Source organism: Argiope bruennichi, chromosome 2 (genome assembly GCF_947563725.1).
Source record: "Argiope bruennichi chromosome 2, qqArgBrue1.1, whole genome shotgun sequence".
NCBI classification, from domain to species: Eukaryota; Metazoa; Arthropoda; class Arachnida; order Araneae; family Araneidae; genus Argiope; species Argiope bruennichi.
This window is the reverse complement of record NC_079152.1, coordinates 115,651,574-115,673,777: the sequence shown is the minus strand read 5'-3', so window position 1 is coordinate 115,673,777 and position 22,204 is coordinate 115,651,574. Positions and strand designations below refer to the sequence as shown.

Sequence of the window (22,204 nt, the reverse complement as noted above, 5' to 3'; positions counted from 1 at the left end):
ATATCCCTCGCGAGTATTAGACATGATCCCTTTGTCTGACACAAAATTTAAAACATATGCGTCAGCATGTAACCGTCCTAGCATTTTCTGTCTTAACAAAGTAAAAGGAAAAAAATAGCATAAACTCAAAAAAATATTCTTATTACTTGCAAATATTGTACACGAAATTAAAAGTGGCTATGTTTTCATAATATAACTATCCCTATACATTATACTCGTATTATAACGAATTAATTGAGACAGTCATGAAATGAGATAGTGCATTAGAAAGCTATCACATCAGATTCCGCATCGTTGAAACAAATACAGATTAGAACATTCGGTACATAGTAATCCACGGTTGCCTCCAGTAAAATATTCCATCAAAACCTGCAGCGACCAAGGATTACTGTAATAAAGCTCCTGGAAGCCAGCAGTGTTCAGTTTAACTCAACCCAGCTGACAGCACTGATTCGATAAACCTATCCTTAAAATTCCTGGGATCAATTCTGTTGTCCTCGCAACTAAATCCTGGCAGAGCCGTCGGTCATAAATTCGCTTTCATGGCTTTGCGAATTGTGTCTAATGTCACCTTCCAGTGACAGAGGACTCGTCTGAAGCTGACCATTGTGTGCGAGGGTTACCAGATAGTGATCGAGGCTATTGTTTCGTGTCTCGAGGATGTCAAGATACCGATAACTAACTGAATTGTCTGGTTTGGAAGATATGTAAGGATGTTTCTTAGTTGAGATGGAGTAAATGTTATTGTTTTGTTACGATGGAAATCGAATGCGCACGAGACCAACTGTCTGAATAAATACAAAAATACTTAAAATTTATGTTAAAAGAAAATTTAACATTTCGTTCATTGATTTTCTTAGCTGTTTATTTATATCAAAAAACAAGCAAACATGTAAATGCTAGAATCAATTTCACAAACGTATAATAAACAAAGTACCAAATAAATCAGGCGTACGTAATTTTAAAAAAGGCGTCTTTTCTTTCAATTACAATAATCATCCCTACTAATAATAAAGATAAAGTGTGTGTGTGTGTTGGCGCTCTATATGCCAGAATGTTTGACTTACAGCTATTAAATTTGGCACATATATAACATGAAGAGCGAAATGAGCATAGGAGCGATCTTTTTAAACATAAAAGAATTATAATTAATTAAAAATTAAGCGAAATTTCAACTTTGTTTCATAATTTCCGTCAATATTATCTCAGAAAAATTAATATAATGCTATTAATGTATATAATAATGAAAAATGAATATAATATTTAAAAATTAATGTAATTATTAATCGTCCAATGTTAATTAAATTTTGGTAATTATTTAAAATATTTTTCTTTAATTCCCAACAACAGATTACATTATTGCTCTGAAGTTCAAACAGTTTTCATTGTTTCATCACTTATCTGATAACATGTTTTTTTTTCTTTCATTGGGGAAAGTTAAAAATGAAAGATTCTGTTTATTATCTGTGTAATTTAGAACACAAAATAAGTGAAATTAAATATCGCAAAATTTAGAAGATATGTTTTAGAAGATCAATAGTATATTTTCAAAATTTAGGAGATCAATAGAATATTTTCAAAATTTAGAAGATCAATAGAATATTTTCAAAATTTAGGAGATCAATAGAATATTTTCAAAATTTAGAAGATCAATAGAATATTTTCAAAATTTAGAAGATCAATAGTATATTTTCGTTTTTTACAGCGTGTATATTATATTTTTTTAGTATATTTATTTTTTTAGTATATAGCATAGTATATATAGCATATATAGCAATAGTATATTTCCGTTTTTTTACAATTTTATGGGGATGTCTTAATTAAACATGCACACAATACATAAAATTTAAGTAAGATAAGTAAAGCAAATATGGGGTCTTAATGTCAGACAGATTGACTGAAGCATATCTGCATTATTTATCTGAAATCTATTATAAACCATATCCTCAACGAACAAGCTGGTCGTAAGAGGCGACTAATACGTCAATAAAAATCTTGTTAAAACTTATTAACATATAAATGTACAATTTTTAACAGAAGGGAAAAGCAAAATGTTCAAACATGATTTGTTAAAGGTTTTTAAATTTTAATTATAGCTAAAATTTAGAAACTCAACAGGATTATGCTCATTTTATTTTAGAAGATAATATTAAAAAGTAGTTCATACAATGCAAAAAAAAAATTTAGTTTAAATAATAATCATCTTCGGTTTTAATTTAGAGCAAATAGGAGTATTATCCATAAATCAGAATTTCAGCGTTACAGACTTTATGGAAAATTTTGAAATTCTGCTAAATATATTGGTTTTCTTGTAATGAAAGCGACCAGTCAATGTGCAGATAAAGTATAAAAATATAAAATAGATATTTCATATTTAATTAATATATTCTATATATTATTTGAATTCTATCCATTATTAATATCACAGAGGAAAGCCAAGTTTGTCATTGAGGAAGAGATAAATGCCTGGTGTTTCCGACATTTTATTTGGCAGAACAGTTTTTTTTTCTTTTGACAGAATAAAAAGAAGGTTGCCGATTTTAAATCAAATATTGACATTTTTTTTTTGCTTTTTACTAACCAATAAATAATTCATAGATATTTTTTGGTTTATGTTTTTATTATATTAATGTTTTATATTATGATTTGTTATTTTATAATTTATACCTAATAATATATAAATTATTGTATTATAACTATATATTTATATATACATAGTTAAATATATTTGTTACCAAATCATGCCAGTTTTACATTTTTTAGGTAAACAAGTTTAGTATAAAAATATTTAAAAAAAAACAGTTCACATTTTTAAAAAAAATGAAATATATTTAATTTTGGAAAACTTTTAAGGAATTCTTTCCCTCAATTTTTACTATAAAAAGAATATAGTCTTTCTAAAATGACTAAAATGGAAAAATCAATTTGCAGGAAAAAATAGTAAAGAGTGATAATAAAAATATATTATTTATAAATTTTTTTTAACATCTCTTCCTAATTTTTTTTTAAATTTTGGAAATTATATTTAGTTTTTGAATTATTTTTCAATATCTGATTTTTTTTCCGATTTTTGTCGAATTTCAGGCAATCACATTTCAAGCTCGAATTGTTAATCGCTTCAGATCGAAGTACAGAGAATTTGGTAATTTTAGTATTGCAGCCATGCAGATACACGCATGAACTAAACGTCTGCCAGAATTAGATATCAGACGGTGCAAACGAATGTTTTGTTGAATCCTCACAACACCTGCTGCATGTACACTTTCCGTATCGCTCTTTAAGATGTTCTAATCAGCCTAGGTAGAAATACAGCAATGATGACATCAGCCATTATTTGTTCTTTGCCACTCAACGTCATCAATTTCACGTGGAAATCGGCGCACAATCACGCATGTTATCGCGCTTGCTCGTTGCGGAAGAGACCTTGATAAAAAAAGTAAAAGAAAAGGTTTCGAAAATCAGATGTTTGTTGTCAAAAAAGGCAGACGGCCTGGATTGATGTATGCAGCTGCCGTCCTTCAAACTGTGTCTTCGTTTCTTTAAGTCGTAAGCCTTGTACATCAGACGACAGAATTAAAACAGATGACAATAGTTAGCTGCAGTAGCGCCGTGATTTTATGCAGTGACCTCGAAATAAATGGAGTTTCTAATGGTGCACTATCACACCACTATAAGATTTACGCAGAAATATAAAAATTGATGAGCTTTTTGTTAAAGTAAAGGTTAAAATGGTACCCACCACCTGTCATGATAGATGAGTGTGGTCAAAAGAAATATAAGAATTTTTATATGTATTTGGAAATCTCTTTTTTTTACGGTTTAGAGAAGAAAACAGACTTGCTATTCTTTGAATGAAATTCAATTTATTGTCAACGATAAGAAAAATAATAACAATCGATAAATTTCTGGAAACAAGATATAAAATCTAGCTAAATATTTCGTAGATTCGTTTTGTTTTATATTATTTGTATTGTTTTATGTTATTTGTATTTGTTTGTTTTATATGAAGCCTTTCCAAAAATCTCCCGCCTTAAAAATGTTCTTAAAATAAAACAACAACAGGAAGTTAGATAAGAAAACAACAGCAACAACAATTATTAATTAATATTCAATTTATTCTGAAAATTTTAAATATTTTGAACAAAGATAATTTTCTAAAACACCAGTTTTGCCCTACAATTATTGACTGGTAAGGTGAAAATTCCGTGACAATTTTCGTTAAATTATTGCACATTATTATTACATAGATAAGCTTTCTTATATTTTTATTTTTACACGCGACGTTTCCGAAAATCTTTCATCTTAAACACTTTCTTATGTAGAAAGTATTATGTATGCACAAAACATATGATACTAATTAAGTCTTTGAAGCAAAGATAATTGTCTTAGTTCTTTTTATAAATAACTGTAAGTGAAAAATAAGAAAATGCTTGGAAAGGTATCATAGTCCACATATTTCTATCAACAACATTATTTCAATCATTCAATCAACACCCATGAAATCCAATCAATTCCTTGGTTTAATCGTCCAATATATAGTATAGTTTGGGGTCATTACTTATATTTAACAAGCGGGAGTGACCTCTTCGAAATTATTTAGCATATTTCTTAAGAAGAATTTTACCTTCTCTGCCCCCCCCCCCGCCCCACTCCTTCCGTGAAATTTGTGTACAGCTGTGAACACAATGAATACTCATTTTTTTTATTTTCAAAGTTCATCATATGAGTGCTTTTTTGTTTCATATATTATGAAAAACTCCTAAATAGATGTTGGATGCGTTATTTTTTTCAAGTGACTGAAGCCAAAATTTGACAATTAACTACAGTTTTATAAACAAGATCTCATATCTAATTTCACGTCCCTTTCCGTCTTTTAATTACCGCGTTTATATGTATGAAAACTCCACAAATTTATAAATCGGTATGTTGTTCATGGATTTCATTCCAATATTTGGTGTGGATTTATTCCTTAGAAGTTAAAAATATATTTATTTTGCATTTTGTAGTTATCGTGCTCGCCTACAGTTAGACAGACAGACAAACTCTCTTTAATATATTTCTTTCAAAATATAATAAATAAATAATTTAAGTTATTTTATAAGGCTATATATACTTATATAATTATACTTAAGGCTATATATTCCTAGATGGCGCTACTATAGAAACAAGAGGCGCTCCCCCCACAGGCTTAAATCGGCTGTCTCCGAACAGCGGGCTTGCCCATGGCAAGTGCCATAAGAAGCAACAACTACAACAACAACATATATACTTACTCTTCAAGCTAAACTCGTTTTTGAGTTACCATGTTCAAACATAGAGCACTAGACAAATAATTACAAGAATATGCAGTTAGATTCAGAGAGGGTCTGAAACGTAAAGATTCATCAAATTCTAGAAGTAGAATTTTTTGCGATTATAATTTTTTTTCTTTTTCGACTTCATATGTGAAAAAGTAAATAAATAAATATATAAATAAAAAAGCAAATATATATATGGCCAAATTAAAATTAATTTGCATTTTTTTAAATATTTGTAGGGGGACGAAACTCTTAATTACTTCATTATGAGGTACATAAAAATAATAGACGAATTTCAGGAACAGTTATTTAATTATTTTCTGTTCCACATTTCACAAGACAAAACGAACACAATCACGAAAACTCAAACACAAACAAGGCACTCTCTTAAAAAAACAATCTAATAATGACCTCCAAGTAGGATCATGGGAAATATACCTTGATGTTAAAAAGGTAACGCCATCTGTTGCATCAAAAGAGAAGGTAGTAGAGTTATGTAACCGCTATACATTTAATTTCTCAATAACATATTCCTCTTTTCGCTTTTTTAACGCATTGGCACCTTTTATATGACTTTCATATTTTCAGTTTTTATAATTTTACTATAAGAAATATTTTTATTTCGTATAAATATATTTTAAGTAAGAATTAAAGTAACCATTAAGCAACTCTGTAAGAAAAGAACATTTGTGTATTCAACAGTAATGTTCAACGTTTTGTAAATCTATACCAAAAATAGATTTTTAATGATAACTTATTCAAAACTATTACGTATTTTAAAAATTTCAACTCAAAGATTTCAATTTCAGATTTTCAATCAAAAACCACATAAACCGTTGTGGAAAAGATATATTAAAAGATATTTCTTGTGGAAATTTTGCATTTGACTGAATAGAATCTATTTTGAAAGTTTCTCACTTAAAGATAAAAAATTCAGCTTCAATGGATCGAAAGATTGACGATTATTGCAAAAATGCATTACCACAACGAAACTAGGCCAGAAAAAATAAATTTGTTTTATATTTTCCCAATATATTTTCCGAAAACTTCACTTAAACTACAATAATCTTGAACTCTGCGAAATATTCAAAACGTTAATAACTATTAATAGGTCTGAGTTCCATAAGAATGAGTTCACTGCAGCAATCCGTTATTATTTTGAGACGAGTGTACGGAAAATAAACAAAACTATTCCCAGACATTTAAGCGACTGGAATATGTACTCTTCCTTATCAGCAGACAGTTGCCATGGAAACCTCGTGTTTGCCTTAGCGTAGCTTCAAAGGGAATATGGTATAACTGGTTTTCCAAAATCCCTTGCAAATTTAATGAAATTTAAACCAAGCATTCAGGAGAATTGAACTGTTTATGCATAACCTGCGAATAGCAGATGCTTCTTGCATCGTTTCGCTTAGAAGTAGTTATTACGTGAACTATATCTTCGTTTCATCCAAGAGTAGGTGATGTAGTAAGGCTGTGAAATATTCATTTTCTGTTGTCGGTCGCTGGAATAATAATGGAGAAAAAGTAAAATGATTTCACATTTTCCAGTCTACGAAGCAAAAACACATATCAGAATAAATTGAGGTTGCACTTTTAAGAGGTTGTAAAGTGGAATCCGACTGTTGCTCTTGTAGAATTTATCTCATTCAAGACTTGTAGAATGTCACTCACTTGCAGAATGTATCTCATTCTTTTGAGTTCTGTACAAACACGGAATAATCAAATTGCATCTGGATTTTATCTGTTCTTCAAAAAAAGTGTCAGCTTTCGGAAAGTTTCTATTCTATTAAGCAAATTAATTATTATTATTTTGCATTTTATTTCTTGTAACTGGTTTTAGAAAACACGACGTCTGATTTACAGAAAACACGAGTAAGTAATCAATATTAACAACTTTACTCAAAAATATATTACATAATATTAGCCAAAATTAGAAATAAAAATTAAGTTTACAGTCAAAAATCAAAATGACAGATAAAATGAATCCGACCTGAAGACTTTCTCAAGGGTCACCCTCAGGCAAGGATTTATACTAAAACAAGTAAAATCATTTCCAAAAAACAATTCAGATAAAAACACACCAAACTTGTTTTAGTATAATTATTTTAAAATTGTGATACTAATTTGTCTCCAAAACCTCAATTTTCTGGGATTTTCGGGTCACGAGAGGTCAGTTTGTTGGACGAGAGTCAGACCCCTCACAGAAAAAAATCCCTGGTTTGAATCCTTGCCTGAGGGTGACCCTTGAGAAAGTCTTCAGGCCGGATTCATTTTATCTTTCATTTTGATTTTTGGCTGTAAATTTAATTTTTATTTCTAATTCTATTTTGGTTAAGCTCATTTGTGTTTTAGTTGTAGCAGCATTAGCGCTCTCTAAATACAATGTATATTTTATTATATAGATTCAGTATTTTTTATATAGATAATTTTCATATTGTTTATTTCTGGATTGATAGTTGCTTACATAATATTAGAAGATTTTTAAAATGACCGTAACCTTTGATTGCACTTTTGTCTCCTGATTTTTAGATTAAGAGGATACAAATAAACAACAACAAAAAAGAAAAAAAAACAAGAATTAAAAAAAATAATAAAATTCGAAACTAAGTTATAATGAGAATGTCTGATAATTCTCCTTCTACTTCTAGTTTTTTTCCTCGCGTTCCCTCGTTTCTTTTCACGTGTTCTTATAAGATATTCGATTTAAAAAAATTTCGAATCTATACTACAGATTCTAAGGGTGTATGCTAAATAATTTCAACAATAGATTTCAAACTGCAGCGCTGTGTTAATTCAATAGACTTTATGTCTGAAAAAATGTTCAGCTTATTTATTAAGTAGTTGATTATAATAAATATGCAAGATGGAATACTGAACATACAGGAACTTTAATTTTGATTTCTAAAAGATACTTTCTACATGTATCTAAGAATAGCAAATTAACCACATTAACTGAAAATCCGATTTATTAATCCTCCATTTATCTTGCACAACCACTTGTTAAGTCATTTCACTGCCATGTTATTACTTATTCTCCTGTTATGTCCGGAGGTTAAGAACCTTGAATTCAAGCATTCCGAGAAACTCCTTTAATTCGACAAATTTAAAATTCCAAAAAATATATTTGGTACGCCTGACAGTTTAGACAAGCGAACACAATTTGAAAATAATCTGTAAGTTGAACGGAATAAAATTGTCATATTTAAAACTTTATACTTGTGGGATTTTTTTTTAATATTTTAATGAAATACCATATACAGGGTGTCTCAAAAACCTTGACCGCGGCTTTTATTCCTGAAATATTAATAGTAGACATATACTGAAAATTACAAAATTGCTTTAAAAAAAGGTGCAAATTACTATGAAATCAATTAAAGTTTTCAGGGGATTAAACTTTAAAAAAATACAATATTCAAATTTTTATGCGGACCCCGTACAAAAATATTTCAAGTGAGTAAAATTTGCCGCATCCTCTAATAAGTTCATGTATGAAATTTCAGCATTTTATCATAAAAAGTCTGAAAGATATGAAACTACATAAATGCTGACTTAAACCACTTTTCGATGCCTAGATATGAGTTTGCAAAGAGAAAAAATCATGTCGGATGTTCGCGTAATTGGGGCTTTACAGAAATTAATAAAGAAAGTAATAATTGAATAAATAAATAATAATTTTATTTATTGGTTCAAAAGAATTAAAAATGTGTAGAAATAATAACTTAAAGGAAAAATTACATAAGGAAAGTTTACTTTAATGAAAGATTACATAAGAGTTTTTACAAGCTCACTGACTGGGCTATTTTTAAGTTATATTCTGTATTTCACGATATAAAATTTTAAAGTATTTTCAGGAAACATAGATTTTAAAATTTCTTTTTAAAACGAAAGACATGAAACATATTTTCTTTTCTTATGATGCATTCCTGCGTCGCGTCATCTGCACTGAAGCTATAAACATTTGCATTTTAATTTGTGATGGATCCTTCCCCAACTTTGTTTTAACAAATCTTTGAGAATGGTCATGATAAAATTCTGAAATTTTGTACATGACCTTATTAAAGGATGGGGCACATTTTACTCACTGGGATTTTTTTTTGTACGGAATCCGTATAAAAATTCAAATTTTGTATTTTTTGAAGTTTAATCCCCTGAAAATTTTAATCCATTTCATAACATTTTGCACCCTTTTTTACGCAACTTTGCATTTTACAATATATGTCTACGATTAATATTTAAGGAATGAAAGCCGCTGTCAAGGATTTTGAGACACCCTGTATAAATATGTACTGTAGAGGTAACGACCTGTTACTTACTCTTTTGTTTTCTATTGAAATGATCGAGCGTTTTATAACAATTCCCTTTTTCAGAAATATCAAATATTTTCAAAACAAAACATATTTTGAATATAATTATACAGTTACACAACTTTTTGTACCTATATATAACTTATCCAGCCAAATATTCCAAAAAAAAGTTTGGGAGTTAATGGGTTAAGAATTAAAGTTATTTGGTACTTTGAAACATACATCACTAATATAAATGAATTTCAGATTAAAAATCTAAAAAAATGAAAAGATGATGGCTGTAGAGTTTTCAATTACATAAATTATGTGACGGCTTTTAAAGTATTTCAGTCGTCAAATAAAGGATGAAAAGCGTAAAATAATGAGGTATAGAAATCTTAGACACTATAAAATATAATTATTTCAAATATATTTTAAAATAATTGTCAGATGGGCAGACAGAAAAACGTTACAAAAGTTATATATTATTCATTTCTTACGTTTAAAACTTTTAACTTCAGAGCCTTTACCACAGAAAAAATCAGAAGTTAAAATATCCAAAACAGACCAAGTCAAATGTCAAATAAAGCAGAGTTAAAACCATATTATCAGGGAAACAGGACCGGTAGGGATCAAACCGGGACGGGCTCCGGACGAAGTAAGCATCTACACACTACACTTCATCAATAACATTTCTTCGTCTTTATCCGTAGCAGCGTGCTATCTCCTTGGGTTTGATCCCTAAGACTTTGCACCCCCCCCCCCTCACATCGCTAGCTTACAGTAAAATGCTTATTTATATCAAGAGTAATTTTTCTTATTTTTTTCGCTTTTTAATAATAAAAATAACTCTATCGATTTGTCACATTTTTGGGTAAATATGCATTTCAAATATAACTCAGGGTATCTCAATAATATTCCAGTACCGAAACATTTCTAGTTTATTTTAAAAGGCCCAAAATACATGTACGATTTTGGATTAACCAGAACGAAAAAAAATTCCTATTATTGGATTTTTGTTCCACTTCTGAAACACGTTTCCACATTCCTTGTTTCATGTATTGAATCAATGCCTCGAATTTTCTATAGCATTATTTAAACTTAAGAAATGTACCAATAAATCTTTAGTCTTGAAAAAAGCCCCCGAGAAGTGAATAAGAACTTCACTGATGTGGGCTATCTCTCTCAACGGCGCCATAAATTACTTTTTATTTGAGAGAAAAATAGCATCAAGGGGGTACTGAACTGTTTCTATTGTTTTTATTTAAACAGATTCTACATGGTTGCTTTTTATTCAGTAAATATCCATAGCACATCCTATCCCGTTTTCTTACGCAATTTCCTTAAAGAAACATAGTTATACGCAGTATTCCCTTTTATGGCTTTATTGCAGAATTTGACATATATAAAGGGTGTTCAGAAATTAACGCAAGATTTGAATTTGCGCAATTAAATTTTGGCAACTCTATTAAAAAAACAATTTGACAGCTGATAGTTTAGGGTTAATAAAAATAAAGCGTCACACGATAGAGCAACGTGTTAACGCAATATTTGAATGAAATAAAAAAAACACAGTTTTTTTCTTTAAATTGTTATATTTTTATTGAATTGTAAAGTACACAGGATAGGGTTAGGTATGGAATAACATATAGGGTAAATGACCTCTACGGCTTTGCTGGCACATACGCACTATTTTTTCGATATTTTCCACGACCATTTTGTATAAATGTGGCTGAATTTCGTTGATGTTGAGTTAATTTCCTCCTTCAATGCACGCGTGCTTATGAGCTTGTAGGCATAGACTTTCGATTTCAAATATCCCATAAAAAGAAATCCAATGGTGTTAAATCACACGATCTAGGGGGCCAATTTTGAAATTTTCGAACTTGCCAGACAGACTTTCATTATTTTTGAAATATTGTTCAACAATGAAAACACGCTGTTCTATCATGTAACGCTCCATTTTTACTAACCTTAAACTATCAGCTGTCAGATGGTTTTTTTAAGAGAGTTGCCAACACTTTACTGCACGTGGTGGCAAATTGAAAGCTTGCGTTAATTTTGGGACATCCTTTATAATTTTGGTATAATATCACATGCTAAATTTGATTTAGAGTGTCCGTTAATTACTGAGTTGCCGCATTCAATTACACAAATATACACTGATTACCTTTTGATAGAATTAAACTAGTATTTAATATTGGTCTACAGTTTCAGTGTATGAACTACTTTAAAAATTTATATCCATATAGTTTTCCAATTTATATTCATATAGCCAGTGGCAGTTCGTCAATTGAGAAAGGAGTAATGCGGCAAAAATAATTAACCAGAGATCGCAATTAAAATACAGTTCTTAAAAGAGACCTTTACTTCTAAATAGCTCAAATGATTAAGAGGAATCACTTGAATTGTAGTTTAGAAAGTCATCAACGTATCTTTTTTCATATAACATCTAATAAAAGAAAAAGAATAATAGATGTGTTTCATTGGGGGATCTAATGAAAGAGAAACCAATATTGAAATACAGCTACAGAGAAAAGGCTTAAAAAGAACAAATGGATTAATAGAACAAAGGAGAACCTTGAATAAGAAGGAGGGAAAAAGAAAGAAAGAAAGAAAAAAAAAAAGAAGAAAAAAAAACTGGCTGTGAGCCAAAACTGGTCAGTAACTAAAGCAGCCCCAAAATCGTCAAATTCAAAGGGAAGAATCTTCGATTTGGGCCTTCTGCTATGGCGTAATGAGAATTTTGATGCTCTTTCTAAGACTCATTTCCAAGCAGTTCTAATTTATGTTTCTCCTACTTTCTACTTCATCATTCTTTTTAGTTACGTTATTATTATTTTTATTATTTTCGTTGTTTGGTAAACATTCAATGCGAGAAACTAACTAAATATAATTAAAATATGAAAAAAAAAGTTTTAAAATAATTCAGGGGGGGTCCTCCGATTCTGAAGCATTACTACTCAAGTAACCACATACCCGAAAATAAAGAAAGACTTAGTCCCACAACAGAGTTTCGGATTTGAGAATGGAGGAATAGTTTAAGATCCAATTCCATTGGTAATATACGAGAAATGCGAGGTGATATACGAGGGTTTGGGAATATTAAATCCATCCGTGCCCAATTATTAAATGCTGTGGTGGAGCGAAAACTTGGATGGGGGTATGGGGTGGACCAATAAAATCATTCTGCTAATCATTTTAGCAGTCACTCCTTAAGGGAAGAATCACAAGTATGTAGAAATAAAATAGTACAAAGTATAATGGCTTTCTTTTTCCTTGGAGGTACATTAGTGACGTAATATGACGGAATGTGTTTCCGTAAGGAGAGATTTGTGCATAAGCCGTCTACAGCTATTTTGTAACAGTTTCAAGTAAATATGACGATTCTGATTGTTTAGTTTAGTTTTTTTTTCTTTGGACAGCCAAGTGGAGCATATATAATTATAATTTAAATATGGTGAAAAATTGTAACGTTATTCCCATGATGGCCCTTGTTTAGCTTGAAATACAATGCTAATATTCTCTTTATTAAAAACCAATGCGAATTTTTTTTTATTAAAATGAAAATTACTTTTATAACGATAGGACATATTGCAAAATAAATAAATAAAATATTGCAATCCTCAGATGTTTCAGAAAGAATTAAAAATCCCCAAAAATAAAAATTACTTTGTTAATAATTTTTTTTCTGAAAATTTTTTAAAAGAAATAATTGAAATTTCAATACTTTTTTTTTCAAAGTATAAGAAAAAACGATAGTAGCCTACAAAACAGGCATCGATTTTTATTAACATTCTTTAGCCTCATGAAAGATTATTAATGATTCTGGACTTCTCAATAATTGACTAACTCATCAGAGAAAACGGAAATATTTGTTTCAAGGTACTTTTAGAAAAAGTGATTTCAGCACTTAATGATTTTCCGATAAAAATTTACGCACAATTTATTTGTTATACGGTAAACGGAAAACGCTCATTTAGTTGAGGAAAAGTTTTCCCACATGCATTTAAGCAGACAGCAGTAAATTACCCGTTCAATTTAATCACCAGGAGATTCGTACAGAGGAAAAGCAATATGTTGGCGTTGTATTGAATGACTTCTTAGGATATAGGCTTACCTTGGGAACGTGTTAATCACTTTCTTTGTCAGGTAGAGAAGCAATAAAATTGTTTTTTTCCCAAGAGGAATACGGAAATCGACATAAGAAATAAAACATCAATAAACTGATGCATTTTTTCTTGTAACTGTAATTTAACTGTACATGAGATGGTTTATTGATAAAGTTATAGAATCATTAAAAGTCTGATATCACATTTTTTTCTGTCTACTTTAACTAATATTTGATTCTTTACATTTTAAGAAAGAAGGTGCTTTTAAAGTTCAGGTTGCATCCAGACAAAATAATGTTTCCAGATTCAGTTATAGTTACCTATTCTTATTACAAGGGTTTTCCAAATGAAAGGTGGACAAGTTTAATGAAAATACTACCTTGACTGAAAATCAAAAGATATCGCTATGGGCGTTGTAACACAGATTCCATCGTTTAGGTAGCAGGTCTATGCTTTGTTGTAGAAAGAATGTGATTGATTCTTGAGGACATCTTGTACAGTTTCGTTCACTTTGTCGCCCGAATGGAAACGTGTCCCCTGTAATGCTCACTTAAGTGGCCCAAACATGTGGAAGTCACAGGGTGACAAATTCGGACGGGTGTTCCAACACTTCGAAACGGAATTTTTTTAAGGTCGTCTGGGTTTCAAGGGAGACGTGCAGGAGGGCATTGTCATGGAGAATGATTACTTGTTGTGTGAGAGAGTTTGGACGTTTGCTTTTGATTTCTTTCTGTAGTTTCGTCAAGAGTACTGCAGTATTGTGTTGAATTGATTGTGCTCCCTTGGGGCAGGGAATCAATCAAGAGTGGTTCACGTCAACCGAAGAATCAGAAACCGTACTACCAAGCGTTGTTCCTATCCAGAAGTATCTGTGTGTAGCATGACGTCACTTCTGATCAATTTCCTCTAACACAAACAGCTTTCATTGTTGAATGTCGTATGCAATGCATACCTCCTACCGCCCTTTATATCCCTTTTGGTGGTGCTGCTATAGCTGCAGTCATTCTGATGCAATCGCAAGTGTCCACTTTTCACTTGTACTACCCTTATAAATTCTTATTAATTTATGATACAATAGGGAATTTTACAAATAAGGGCACCTATGCCGGCGTGTCCTGGCATAGGGGTAGCGCGTCTTCCCCGTGATCTGGGAGTCCTGTGTTCGAGTCCCGGTTCGGGCATGGTTGTTCTTCAACTGTTCTATCTGTGAAACGTGTGAATGTGCCCCCCCTGTAAAAAAGGGGTTGTGCAAGCGAATGTGATGCGTGAGTAGCTAAGACGTACTCTTGGCCCTAGTTGGCGCTACTAAAAACAAGAGACGCTCCCTTGGCTTAAAATCGCTGACTTCGTTAGCGATCTTGTCCATGGCAAATGCCATTATAAACAACAACAACAACAAATAAGGAAGAAAGTGTTTTTCATTCTTTTTAAACATCCATTGAAGAAAAAGCATATTGTTTCTTTCTAACACTCCTATATAGTATATACTTTTATATTATCATTAAAAATACATTTAACGATCATATGCGTTGCACAACAATAGCGACAAGACTATTTATTGGTAAACTAAAATCTCCGGTTGATTTGTCTCATAAAAAATTGAATTAGCTGAATAGGCTTACACGATCCAGTATATTACCCCCCCCCCCGGTCAGACGGTTAAGTCTTCATATAGTGACTACTCCGATCCGCACGAAGGAACACGGATAAATCTGAAATACCGGATCGCCGCCACAGTATTGACGGGAGTTGAGGTTGACTACTGAGGGCCATCATCAGCCACGGTGCAACCTTTACCTGTGTGAAAAACATCCCGTCATCAGTAGAAGGTAATTGACCTCACAGCATTACTGTATCCATCCGGATGGTGAGAATCAACCACCATGCCGGAAACTTCTTATCCTCAAACCTGAGGTTCTCTCCGATGGGATTAGGCAGTTAAGGCATATCTAAACATATTAAATCAAAGAGAAAAGGCTCCCGGTTGTGTTTTAAGAAGATTTTTTTTTCATTATTTCAGAATGTGGGCTTTAACAAATAATTATTCACTGTGGTCGGATAGGCAGCTGAAGGTTGACTGCAAGTGAAAAACAAATATAAACCAGATTTTCATGACATTTCTAAATTTAATTTAAGTAAGCGTTTCCAGTATATTAAAAATAAGTCAGACTTTTATTTTAATGGATGCCTTGATGTTCCAGGACAGCATTGATAAACAGAAGATATTACATTCCCTATTTATCAGGAGTTATCTGAGACAGTAAGATGTACAACAAAAGGCAGCAGTACCATGCAAATACAGCATCTATACCGATCATAAAGAAAAGACCGGTAATTAAATTTTCGCTGAGTAATAAATTGCTTAAATATTTCATAATAATTTTAATCAATGCAGTTTCGATGCATTGGGGTTAAATTTTAGGGTTAAATTTTAAAATAATTAACTCATCGGTTTTATGTTAAAAATTTGGAATATATATCTATCTATACTTATAATAAAGCTTAATGTGTGTGTGTGTGTGTTGGCGCTCTACAGGCCAGGTCATTTAACATACAGCAACCAAATTTGGTACATGTATACCTTAGAGGTCGGGAATGTGCACCTGGGGTCCCTTTTTTTGAATTTTTAATTAGAATTTTAATTATTAATTAAAAACTACCTTTCCCGCCAAAAGAATCTTCCATTTTCCCCACCGCCAACTTTCCCGCCAAAAAAATCTTCCTTTTTCTCCACCGCCAAATGAGTAAGACTTCAGCTTTTTTTTCTCCCAACAGTAATAAGGCTAGGGTTAACATTTTTCGGCGAATTATTTCAAACGATTCTGTTTATTTTCTTAATGTTTTATGCATTTAAAATTAAACATTGTTAATTAATCCATGTTTCAGATTCATTCTGAAGTACTTTTGAATTAAAATAACACAGAATAAAGGAAATTAAAAATGTATAATCTGCATAGCGTTACCCCAACTGGCGTAGAAAAATTCACGCATTTGCGTTACCCAACTGGCGAAGAAAATTCACGCATGCGCATTGTTCTGATTGTTGTCATGACAACCACTATCAACGGAAGATTTAAATTAATTTTAGGTTAGTTGCATGCTTTTGTAAGTAAATCGTATTTATGTTAGTTATATATTTTTTTGTATATGCTTACAGTTTTAAGTACATGATTTTTTAAGTAGTTTTTTTAAACCTGTTTTCGACCGATTATTTTAAACGATTCATTTTATTTTCTTAGTGTTTGATGCATTTAAAATGAAACATTGTTAATGAATCGATCTGTTCATGATGAATCTGAGAAAATTTTGTTGACAAATTCTTGAGATATTACATAAATTAAGAAAGATATTCTTTAGTGCCCATAAAGTTTAAACGCTCAGTGACTCTGTTATCAGTAATCATATTATAAAAAAATGCTTTGTTTCAGTATAAAATATTATTATATTAATTGCAGATTAATTCTTTCCATTTTAATTTAAAGCATAAATTCTAAGAGAGGTAACAGAAAATTAGAGAGATACATATTACGTTATGACTGAAGGCCTTTATAATATTATGAGTGAATTATATGACTATCAAAATTTGTTTTAATATATTTTGATGAAGAATCTATTAAAGTTGGAATTGCGTAAAACATTTAATTATTAAAATTTAAACGAACATTAAGAGTGGCGAACCGACTGGTCGCCAAAGGCGGCTAGTACTTATAATAAAGCTTAATGTGTGTGTGTGTGTGTTGGCGCTCTACAGGCCAGATCATTTGACATACAGCTATCAAATTTGGTACATGTATACCTTAGAGGTCGGGAATGTGCACCTGGGGTCCCTTTTTTTGAAATTTTAATTATTAATTAAAAACTAACTTTATCGCCAAAAAAATCTTCCATTTTCCCCACCGCCAAATGAGTAAGGCTTAAATTTTTTTTTCTCCCAACAGCAATGAGGCTAGGGTTAACATTTTTCGGCGGATTATTTCAAACGATTCTGTTCATTTTCTTAATGTTTTATGCATTTAAAATTAAACGTTGTTAATTAATCCATGTTTCATATTCATTCTGAAGTACTTTTGAATTAAAATAACACAGAATAAAGGAAATTAAAAATGTATAATCTGCATAGCGTTACCCCAACTGGCGTAGAAAAATTCCCGCATTTGCGTTACCGGAGCTGGCGAAGAAATTTCACGCATGCGCATTCTGATTGTTACCATGACAACCGTTATCAACGGATGATTTAAATTATTTTTAGGTTAGTTGCATGCTTTTGTAAGTAAATTGTATTTATGTTAGTTATATATATTTTTTGTATATATATAAGTACATCGATTAAGTACATCGATTTAAGTACATCGATTTTTAAGTAGATTTTTTTAACCTGTTTTCAATTATTTAAATTATTCTTAGGTTCGTTGCATGCTTGTGCAATTAAATTGTATTTATGTTAGTTATATATATTTTTTGTATATGCTTATAGTTTTAAGTACATCGTTTTTTAAGTAGTTTTTTAAACCTGTTTTCGACCGATTATTTTAAACGATTCATTTTATTTTCTTAAAGTTTGATGCATTTAAAATGAAACATTGTTAATTAATCGATCTGTTCATGATGAATCTGAGAAAATTTTGTTGACAAATTCTTGAGATATTACATAACTTAAGAAAGATATTCTTTAGTGCCCATAAAGTTTAAATGCTCAGTGACTCTATTATCAGTAATCATATTATTAAAAAAAATGCTTTGTTTCAGTAAAAAATATTTTTATATTAATTGCAGTTTAGTCATTTCCATTTGAATTTTAAGCATAAATTCTACCGGAACTAACAGAAAATTAGAGAGATACATATTATGTTATGGCTGAAGGACTTTATATTATTATGAGTGAATTACATGACTATCAAAATTTGAAGCTTTAAACTATTTGATGAAGAAGCTATTAAAGTAGGAATTACATAAAATATTTAATCATTAAAATTTTAACGAGCATTAAGATTGGCGAACCGGCTGGTCGCCAAAGGCGGCTAGTATATATATATATATATATATATATATATATATATATATATGTGTGTGTGTGTGTGTGTGTGTGTGTGTGTGTGTGTTAAGATATTTTTGAAGATGCGTGACCGAAAAGAAAAGACTTTTGAAATTTTAAAACTTTGATTTATTTCCTTCGAGAAGGATATTTTACGTACAAAGAATAAGTGGTAAGAAATATGTCAGTCTACATTGCGACACAAGAGAGGAATAAATAGAAATTTTTCCTTTCTATCATTTTACTATAAGATTTTGAAAGAATTTCATTTTGACCCGTGGCGAATTAGGCAAGGGCATTTTAGGTATCTTTAAAAGAATGTTGTAAGCGTAAAGGATTTTTATCCCTTCACTCCGAGCTTGAGAAATGATGAGACCTGCAGTTTTATAGACCGTGTGTGGAATTAATTAAATAAATAAAGGTGGAATTGGATCAGGAAATAAGAGAATATTTTAGAATTAAGTTAATGGGGTTTAAATTAGGAAATTAATTAAGGTTTAAATTAAGTTAAGAGATATTATTACACACACACACACACACACATACATATATTGTTTTTGTTTTGAGAAACTGTTGTAGTAACAAATGTTTTATAACGGATAATTTTTATAATATATTTTACACTTTATTAAGTATTACTAAAACTTATTATATATTTTAATAGTTTTTTTTTATATATATTTCTCAGTTTTACTAAACCATGTACATCTTTTAAAGAATTAATTTTATTACATTAACGTAAGACTTTCATACAGCATAAGTACAGAACATTTAAAAGACGTAGATTATGAATCAATCAGCAACAAAATTTTAGACTAAAGGATAATTTTAGGCCTTCACTGGCTTGTGTCGCTGGTAATTTCATAATGCATAGTGTCAACAATGCGAATGCGTCAGGAACTGATATCAAACGCAAGCATTTATTTAAGTTAATTGCCGTTCAAGTACGATAATGGGATAATTCATGAAAACAAGTGAGGTTTTAATTAATCGAATAGCATATATTTCCCAAGTTATTAGTTTGTGTCTAAAAAGAAATGTTAGAAAGAAAATAAATTCTCACTTCAACTGAAAAATATTATTCTTAATACAAACAAGCCATTTTTTTTAAAAACACTAGCTTAAAGTATACGTAAATAATATCTCATTGTTCTAGTGATTCATTGGGTCGATTTTTCCATCATAACTTGTACTTTATTTCAAACAACTAGCTTGAAGTTTTATTTTCTATCCAATGAGTAATACGAGAAGTAAAAGAATTTTTTTTTCTCGACATTTTTTGTTAAGTCAGAAAGATAAAATAAAGGTTTTATTGAATAAGCGTTATAATGTTATTTCTTGGAGTACTTTTTTTCCCCCAGTGGTGATATCATTTTACATTGAGTGGTCATTTTAAGTCATAAAGTTGAGTGCATTGACCAAAAAAAGGAAAGAAAAAAAAAAAAGAAAGAAAACTTTACCGTAAGGAATTTTAGGAAATGACATACGCCACTGTGATCATTTTCAGAAATAGAAAAATGCCCCGAGAGCTCAGAACAAAAATTCTTGGCTGAATGCATTTACTAAATTCTAAATTTTGCTTTAACTCACAGGATGTCAGGAAAATGTAAGCATTCTTTTCAGTTCAATTGGTTGTATTTTTATTAAAAATCTATAGAATATCTATGAACATTTAATGGAAAAAAAGTTAATAAATGACAATCATTGTTTTAATGTATGAATATGCGGAGAATTCTATCCCTCAGTATCTGGAGAATTCTATATTCTATGCGGTGAATTTGCCGAATTTAATGCAGATAATTTTGTATTCTAAGCGGAACAAAAATTCTTGGCTGAATGCATTTACTAAATTCTAAATTTTGCTTTAACTCACAGGATGTCAGGAAAATGTAAGCATTCTTTTCAGTTCAATTGGTTGTATTTTTATTAAAAATTTATAGAATATCTATGAACATTTAATGGAAAAAAAGTTAATAAATGACAATCATTGTTTTAATGTATGAATATGCGGAGAATTCTATCCCTCAGTATCTGGAGAATTCTATATTCTATGCGGTGAATTTGGTGAATTTAATGCGGATAATTTTGTATTCTAAGCGGAAAATTCTATCTTACCAGATGAATTTCGATATTTAAGACTATAAATAAAAATAATAATTGATATAAAAATGAGAAATTATTGTGCAGAAGCTAGAATTTCAAAATTATTACTTCGAGAGCAAATTATGAAATGAAAAAATAGAAAAAATACAGCTGGCACAGAAAAGGATAAAATTGAAACATTTTTTGTTACAAAATTAAAGCGTATGTTTTGAATAATTTGCAATTTAGATCATTAAATGGTTCTAAAATTCGTGCAGCGATGCGATTTATAAAATAAGACTTATGTAGGATATTTCGAATTTTTTTTTATATTACTATTATGCAAAAAATCTTGAAAAAACTCATTAAAATATTTAAATTATTAAAATTTTTTATAGCAATTGCATATATCTTATAAAAAATATTTTGAAATAATGCGATATCTTCTTACATTATTGACTTGATAACTTCCAGATTGTCCAAAAACCAGTAATAAACCAGATTTTCTGAAGTTTTCAGAAAATTCTTGAAAGTGAATCAGAAATACAACTTACCTAGAAGAAAAAAGAAAAAACATTAATAAGTTGATGATATTATGAAAAATTACATAATTTATGATGATAAAAATGAATACATGATTACAGCCTCCAAGTCTTGGCAATCTAGTACTGTCCCCCCATCTAAATCATAAATAATTTATTTTTATACTTGCATCAAACTTATGAATCATTCTAATGTCACTGATGCTGAAACAAGCACCTTGTTTCAATTATGCAATTGCGAACCAGTTACCATATTAATTCAAATTCATTATTGTGTGCCTACGGATTCAAAAACCTTCCTTTCTTTTGCGCATGCGTCATGACGGGTTTAATTCGATAAAACAAGGGGGAGAGAAAAGATGAAAGAAGGATATATTTACATTTAATAAGAAAGTAAATTCCGGAAATGCTCACATCCTTCACTATTCAATCTCACCCCTTAGTGAGATATAAATGTGAATGAAATGTACGAATGAAGCCCACCCCATAAAAAGGGTTGTGAGGTGTGGGTAGCTGGATCAGAGGTGATCGTTCTCTGATTCAGGTCTAAATTACGATCTGTGAATGAAATGTACGAATGAAGCCCACCCCATAAAAAGGGTTGTGAGGTGTGGGTAGCTAAGTCATTCTCTTGGCCCTAGATGGCGCTACTGAAAAACAAGAGACGAACCCATGGCTTAAAATCACTGACTTTTAAAGTGAGTGGGCTTGTCTATGGCAAGTGCCATTAGAAACAACAACACACTGTGACGCGATCGCAAAACAGAAATTTGTCACTTTAATGATTTTACTATGACAATCAGATAGAGATTTCCTAACCACGTGTCGATTTAGCAAGGGAATCTTAGATATA

At 30.6% G+C, this 22,204-nt stretch overlaps 1 protein-coding gene across 4 annotated transcripts in view; it reads right to left on the bottom strand.

Moving 5' to 3' along the window:
- The window catches only part of LOC129956695 (amyloid beta A4 precursor protein-binding family B member 1-interacting protein-like), a 336,170-nt gene that overhangs the window by 261,441 nt on the left and 52,525 nt on the right, over positions 1 to 22,204 (bottom strand). The window contains exon 1 of one of the 4 annotated variants that reach the window (XM_056068632.1): positions 21,261 to 21,327. The exons of the other annotated variants lie outside the window; for them this stretch is intronic. Within the exon in view, the coding sequence (XP_055924607.1) occupies positions 21,261 to 21,262 (2 nt within the window). The 5' untranslated portion in view covers positions 21,263 to 21,327. Of the gene's footprint in view, positions 1 to 21,260; positions 21,328 to 22,204 lie in introns of those variants that run through there. 4 annotated transcript variants of the gene reach the window in all.